General features: G+C 54.8%; 1 protein-coding gene and 1 non-coding gene across 2 annotated transcripts; one reads left to right on the top strand and one right to left on the bottom strand.

Moving 5' to 3' along the window:
- Positions 1–1,218: 1,218 nt before the first annotated feature.
- Positions 1,219–4,204, bottom strand: CCDC177 (coiled-coil domain containing 177). Its single transcript, XM_011383684.2, has 2 exons — positions 4,181–4,204; positions 1,219–3,340 (listed from the first exon to the last, which is right to left on the bottom strand). The coding sequence occupies exon 2, from the start codon at positions 3,313–3,315 to the stop codon at positions 1,219–1,221; it is 2,097 nt and encodes a 698-aa protein (XP_011381986.1). The 5' UTR covers positions 3,316–3,340; positions 4,181–4,204.
- A 2,629-nt stretch (positions 4,205–6,833) lies between these two features.
- Positions 6,834–6,952, top strand: LOC111735872. Its single transcript, XR_002779003.1, has one exon. It is a non-coding gene; the product is annotated as a 5S ribosomal RNA (ribosomal RNA).
- Positions 6,953–7,434: the final 482 nt, after the last annotated feature.

The raw sequence follows: 7,434 nt of genomic DNA, 5'->3' as shown, positions 1-7,434 counted from the left end.
CCATCTGGCTAATGGGAAGGTGAGGCACAGAGAGACTGATTAAATACTTTCAGTCACAGATGAGAGGGATTTAAGGGACAGATTATCCTTTTCCTCACATGGGGGAAGGGAGGAAAAGATACATTGCCACCAATTGTGAGCACAACTCTCAGCAGCAAAGAGGCAATTCCAGCTCATCAGCTACCACAGTCAATTGCCCTCAGAGCCATTGCGATGATTCCTTCACAGAGGGAATCCTACACTCCAAACTCCCTGGGGCCCACTCTTGGGACTGCATTCAGGGCTGGAGATTTAGGCAGGATTGGCCTGGGCAGGCACATAAGGTAGCTCTGCTTCTTAAGGCATGGCTGCTGTCTGTGAGGAGTGGGCTCCACACTGGGAGGTGGGCATGAGACACCACCACCTTTGAAACTACCCTGCAAGAACTCTTAATCTGATGGAAAGCTGCTAGGGGTTGTGGGGCTTCCCCTAAAGCTAAACAGCATTATCAAACAAACCAAGTTCTTGTGTCACTTGGGGGAATAGGAGGAAAAAAAACACAAATTGATCATTATTTGCAGATGATTGTCTAACTAGAAAACCTATGAAAAAACTATCAGGATTAGACCAGAATTTGCTCGTAGCAGATTAAACGTCAAGCATACAATCCATAGCTTTTTGGGTCACTTAGGTGTGGCCTAACACCTTTGAAGAACTGTGCTTTTCTGAGGCCTCAGAACTTTGTGCAACTTGCCATATTTTAAAAGGTGGAGGTGAACCAGGGAGATGCCTCCTCAGCTGCAGTAACTGCAGTCGTCTCAGACACCAATATGTGAAAGGTGCTTGGGGTGACTGCTGCAGAAGGTGGCAGTCACCCTTGCATTCTCTCTTGGGGGGACCCTTCCCCCACTCCAGATCCAGCCTCTTTCTCCTTGGCTCTTTTCTATTCCAACCCAAAAGACACGCAGGGAAGCTTGGCAAGGGCCGCTGCAGGAGCCACGAAGAGTGGATGTGGTCAAGATTGTGCTATGTCATTTCCATACGAAATGAGTTATTAAAAATAAAGGCGGCAGACTGGCAGGTTTCACGTGTTGGTCCTCTCATTGTCTCATTATGGGTCAGAATCCTGGCGAGATCACGGTGCTATGTCCCGAGTGGGGACTCTCACGGTCTGGTCAAAGTGGCCATGGGAGGCCCCGCGGGGCTGAGCATGGCAGTCTGGCCAGCGCAGGGCAGCAGTCATTTGCGGTCCAGGCTGGCGTGCAGCTGGGCCTCCCGCACCATGCGGTCGAAGGAGCGCGTGTTGGTCTCCTGGCGCACCTTCTCGCGCACGTGGAAGGAGGCCCGGGCTGTGGAGCGGGCGCTCTCCAATGCGCTACGCCGCTCTCGTGACAGCTGTTCGCTGCGCTCCAGCTTGCGCCCAATGGCTTGGAGAAGCTCCCGCCGGCGGCAGTCCTCGTCCCTTTCCACCTTTTCTTTGTTGGCGCGCTGGGCCCGCTCCTTCTCCAACCGGCTCTGGCCCACGCGCCGCGCCTTCTGTTGCACCGCCTCCTCCGCAGCCTGTGCCGCGTGCTGCAGCCGCCGCTCTCCTGCCCGGGCCAGCGCCTCCAGGTGCGCCTGATGCTCCCGCTCTTTGCGCTCCGCCGCCTCCTTAGCCCGCCGGCCCTGCAGCTCCTCCTTCCGGGCCCGCTGTCGCAGCTCCCGGGTGCGCTGCTCTACCAACTGTTCGTAGTTCTCCTGCGCGCGGACCAAGCTGGCCTCCAGGGTGCTCCGCAGGCCCTCACGCTCCTCGTTCTCCTGCCGAACTCGGCCTTGCAAGAGCGCCTGGTGGCGCGCCTGCTCAACGCGGCTCAGCTCCCGCTTTTCTCGCTGCAGCTGGCCCTCCTGCCGCAGCTTGGTGTGGGCCGCACGCTGGGCGCGCTCCCTGCGGACCTGCTCGGCCCGCTCGCGCCCTTCCTGCAGGCCCTCCTCTCGCTGCTTCAAGTTCTGCTCCTGCTGCAGCTTGCGCAGCCGGTCCTCCCGAGCCACGCGCTCGGCCCGTTCCCGCCGGAGTAGGCCCTGGCGCTCGGCCAGCTCTCGCCGCCGCTCCTCGCCGAGCTCGCACTGCTGCTGCCGCCGCCGCGCCGCCTCTCGCTCTTCGCGGCCCCGGCGGCCGCGCCGCTCCTCCACCTGCGCGGCCCAGGCCCGGCGGCCCTGCTCCAGGGCGCGCTGTTTCTCGCGTTCCTCGCGCTCCCGCCGCTGTTCGGCGCGCACACGCTGCTGCTCCCACTGGCCGTGGGCCGCAGCGCGCTGCTCCAGCAACAGGCGCTCCTCCTGGTGCCGTGCGAGCATCAGCGCGGCGATCTTGCGGTCGCGCTCCGGCACTCCGCGCAGGCCCCGCTCCGCGCGCACTTGACGCACGATGCGCTCCACGTGCTGAGCCGTCTGCGGTGAATGACTTAAGTCGCCGAGGCTGAAGCTGCGGGCCGTGAGCGGCACCAGGACCAGGGCGGACGGGCGGTCCAGAGGGTTGGGGGCGGAGGACAATGACTCCGCGGGGCAGCTGTTCCTGGCCGAGGCCCGAGGCGGCCAACGCAGCTCCCTCAGGCTTTCCCCGCTGTAGGACGACGACGACGCGCCGGACTCGGAGCTGAGGGCACCGTCACGCCGGCGGGAAAGAGAGTCTAATGAGTGGCTCTTCCGACCCGCCCGCGAGGCCGCAGGTGGAGGTTGGGTCCGGGCCGGGGACGGACTGGAGGAGGCCTTGCGGGCCGCACGCGGCGCGGGCGAGGCCGGGAGGCTGGCGCTGCTGCAGCTGCTGCTGCTGCCCGCGCTGGGTCCCGAGCCTGCGGCGGCCGCGGGGCCCAACGGTGTGAAGAGGCGCCGCTTCTCTTCGCGCACGATGCGCTCACGCTCGGCCCGGCACTGCTGCAGCTTGGCGCGCCGCTCCGCTTCGTACGCCTCATACAGGCCGGTGGCCACTCTCATGGAGCGGCCCGGGGCCTCGCGCACCAGGTCGGTCAGGGCCCGTGGCAGCAGCTCCACTGGTTTGACAGCGCAGCGGGCGCAGGCCTCGAGCGAGCGGGGGCTGGTCAGCACGTAGCGGCTGCCCTCGGCCTCCGGACAGTCGAAGTTGAACAGGTCGAGGTGCAGCAGAGGGGACTGCTCGCGCCGCCCGCCTTCTGCGGCGCACGGGACTTCAGCCTTGCGGGGCACAGGCACCGACGCCGAGGCAGAAGAGGCTGCGGGCTGCTGGGCGCCCTGGGCGTCAGGGGACGCGGACGCTGCGGCTCCGTTTCCTCCTGAGCCTCCAGGCTCGGCTGCTGCCTTCTCTTCTTCAGGTACGGGGTCCACCATGGCTAGCCCTGTCCTTTTGTGTAGTCTGCGATGACAAGGGAGGGACATCGTGGGATACATTTGAGAGCAGTTCTCCACAGCCCCATTCACATCCACCCCCTCCCTACTTAATCCGCTTTGGGATTAGGCTCAGAGGCCCAGGTGGAACGTAAATCATAAAACCCAGGCGAGGGTGGGCCGGTACTCGTGCAGCCTCAATCTCCCTGAGCCCCGGAGCGCGTGGCAGAGGCCGTGGCCAATCTCTACAGGGCGTCTGGCCTGCTAGATTTATCTCCTTCCTACTCGAAATTAAAATGAAAAAATCGAGGAGCAGGGCAGTAGCTGGCTAGGGAGGCGCTGGAGGATTCCCCGGAGGATTAGCGTTTTTGTAGCTTAGGCGGGCAACCAGGGATTCAGTTTGCAGGAACAAAAAAAGGAAGAGGCCTGTTCATCTCTAAAGTGCATTGCTGCGAGGACCCCGTTTGCCTAGGGAAGAAGTTATGCTTGATTTCTCCCTGCCAAAGGAGATGCAAGCATGGGCCAGGGGTTGATGGACTGAGAGAAGTGCCTCAATCCCCAAAGACCTTTCCGGGAGGGGTGCTGGATCTTGCTCCTGCCTCTTTGGTGGGGATTGCTATGCGCTGTGCCCGCCTCCGCTGCTCACTGCCCCTCCTCCCCCCACTCCTGTGTTTGCTGGGGATGGAAAAGGCGCCTGGATCCTCCCAGATGCACTCGATCCCCTCCAAGTCTGGTGTGCTAAGGTACCCTCCACCCTAACACCTGCCCCCAGATGCCCTCTGAGTCCCCCAACGGTGTCCCAGCGAGGTGGACTCTTGGGATACGCCGGACGCGCCAGTGCCGGCGGCTCCCCGGCGGATTCACTTACCGCGCGTCCTCCCGGGCTCAGGCCCCGCGCCGAGGGCTTTTGTTCGCAGCTCGCCGCTCTCCCCTGCGCCTCTTCAGTACCCGCGCCGGCGGGGTCGGGTTACTGCCGGCTGCCGCCGCGAGAGGAGCCCCAGCTGCCACTGTAGCCACCGCCAGCGTCTCTCCATGGGGCCCGCACACGCCCCAGACGCTACCTACACGCGAGAGGGGGAGTGCGACAAGGTTTCCCTAAAATAACGCAGCTCTGCTCCCTTCCCTCTCACTGATTCTTAAAAAAGGAAGCCGGGTTCCGTCGCTGCTGCATCCTTCGGTGCCTCTCCAACCGTGAAGGTACCGCAAGGTCCTTCGACACCCCCGGCGCCTCCTGGTGGACACTCAAGGGTGTTGGTTTGCTTGCTTAGAGGGTGAAGATGTTTTGTGGTGGTTTTTTTTTTCAAGGTATACATATTTTATGTATATATTTTTTATGTATAAAACATATAAATATAAAATGTATTTTTTTCAGCGCCTTAACTGGGTTGAATGAAGGAGTAGCTTGGTTTGTTTTTCAAGGGGACCCTGAGAAGCAAACAAACTCGATAGTGAATAATTAGGTAGAAATATGGCTCCTAATCCAAACTATGTTAGTTTTAAGAAAAATTAAGAACATTCAGGTCAGCTCGAGGAAAGTAGAAGATGTGTGACTAGTGTATAATGCAAAATTTTAGGATTTCCTGGTTCCAGATAATACAAATTAAAACCAGTTAGTGCCAAAACAAACAAACAAAAAAACAGTGCCATTTAGTGAGTATTACTTTGAGACACCTCTTCCCTGCCCTTTTTTTCCAGTTTGAGTGATAGTGGCCATAGGAGACAGATGGGAAGAGTACTTGAGGGAGGGTGGGTGAGACATAACATTAGCAAGCATGGTGAACTATGGTATTAATAATCTTGACACTGTCAGGCAGTGAGGAACAGGAAAAGACTTAGGGAAATGACATGATTTAGTTTATAGTTTAAGAATATAACTCTGGCAATAAAAGAAGGCCAAAAGGAGGCAGGGAGACTAGTTAGCTGGACACTAAAGTTACCCAAAAAGCAGGAAGGATTGGAACCTGAAGGGGAACAACAGTAGGAGTAGGTGTGGTGGGAGGTTGGGGTACAAATTCCTAAAATAAAGAGTAAAGGAAACAATACTCAAATATAGCTTGGCTCTGGGGTATGAAGAACAGTGAGGGGTCAAAGATAACCTCTAGGAGCATCAGGATGTACCCCACATCGAGAGTGTGGCTCCAAGAGGGAGGGTTAGGTGGTGTGGAGGGCCAGGGAAGAATGGGTTCCTCTTTGCAGGAATTTGAGTTGGAGGTGTTACTGCTCAGTGGGTGGCCGGGTAAGTTGTGTCAGAGGTCTGGACTGGAACTAGAGTTTAGGGCATTGTCACCATGTTTGAGGTTCTTGAAACCAACAATGTGAGTGAGATTACCCAGAGAGGGCAGGTGGAGCAAAAGGGAGTTGGACAGGGCATTGATGGGTCTGCTAAGGGACAAGTAGTCCATGAAAGCGACCAATAAAGACAGGCAGGAAATTATGGTCTTGCGGAAGCCAACAATAGAGCACTTCAGAAGGAGGGTGTGCTCCAAGTGCTCAGGCTGCACAGGTCCAGAAAGATTTTTGCCTGGAGTCAAATACCCACTGAAACTGGTGGTGAGAGGATCTTTGGTGACATCAGCAAAAACATCTGTAGTATTGTACTGGCAGCTGAAGCCAAATCACAGGAGGTGCAATGGGAGGTGAGAAAGTGAGAGTTACTGACTCTTTTGACATTTGGATAAGAGTGTTAAAGACTGAAGAATTTGAGATTTTATCCTACTTTCATGCTATCTCGTCAGTCTTCCACAGGGTCATAGATGTTGGCAGAAGACATGAGACTCCTGGATCAGAAATAAAGGACTCTGTTGCTTCTGGTACAACAGGCAGCATGAGGTTAATGTTTTTGTTGGCTCCCCAAGTCCCATGGAGCAGTGGACAGGTGGGCTCAGATAGATACTGCACATACAGTAGATGTGTGTCATAGCTGAATGACCCTAAGGTTAGTATAATCTTTTAAAGGGGGCTACTAGCAAACCTGTTCAACCTTTTCCCCAGAAGGAGGCATTATTTTTATCATCTTAGACAGGAAATAAATCTTCCCTCCGACCTGTGGGAGACTCTGTCTCTCCCAGGAATGTTTGCTGTACAAGTATCCGTGAAAAATAGTTTAGAATAGAAGCTTTTGCAAGACATACAGGAACACTGAGAAGAACTGCTCTCAGAGAAAAGGAATAATTGATGAGATGGCTGGTAAGAGGTGGGGCTGGAATTTGGACCTGGCTCTATCTGACCTTGAAGTGCATCCCATGCATTGTATTTCCACAGCAAACCTATCATCTGGAGAGAAGCAAGTTCAGGTGGACGTGAGTGGGGTGGGCAAGTCAACCTCTCCAAATCTTGGTTTTCCTCTCTTTACGTAGAATCCCATTAAAATGCCTACCTCAAAGCTTAATAATGTCTGTTATATGAATGTTATCTTTGTCATTAAATAGGGACAGTAATAGCTACCTTCCAGGGTTGTTGCCAGAACTGGAAAGACCATATGCAAAGTACTTAGACCAATACATTAATAATAAGCAGTGATAGTCTACAGCCATGCTACCCTGAACAAGCCCGATCCCATCTGATCTCAGAAGCTAAGCAGGGTTGGGCCTAGTTAGTACTTAGATGGGAGACCACCTAGGAAGACCAGGTGCTGTAGGCATAAAAAAATAAAATAAGGGATTGTAAACTGACAAGGTCCTTGCAATCTGTGAGGTCAATGAAGGGTTGCCTTGCCTAAAAAATAAATTAATTAAAAAAATAAGCAGTGATAAAATAGTTACCACTCCGTTTGATAAACCTCACCTTATAAGTATGGTCAGAATCAATGAGGAAACATCTGTAGTGTCTGCAAGTTTTTAAGGGGAAGGAAATCCAGCAAATGTTCCATCCTCGGTTAAGGGATGATTATTTGAGAAGGTCATGGAAAGAGAGGACATGGGAAGGGGGACCCTGAAATACGACACTGGCCTAGCCAGCCAATTCATCAGAACCAACTTGGCAATCAATGGGGCACCATTAAATGGTCAGATATCTCTCACCTCTCATCTTTAAGTGCCTTGAACTTTTCAGGAGATGAGTTTCACATAGGTAAAATGTTGATTTCCTTCATATTTGGAGCCCCAGCCTTGGATCTTTTAACAC

The sequence above is a fragment of the Pteropus vampyrus genome, unplaced genomic scaffold (genome assembly GCF_000151845.1).
Source record: "Pteropus vampyrus isolate Shadow unplaced genomic scaffold, Pvam_2.0 Scaffold15, whole genome shotgun sequence".
Lineage (NCBI taxonomy): Eukaryota > Metazoa > Chordata > Mammalia > Chiroptera > Pteropodidae > Pteropus > Pteropus vampyrus.
The sequence above is the reverse complement of the archived record's forward strand: the minus strand, read 5'-3'. Positions and strand labels throughout refer to the sequence as shown.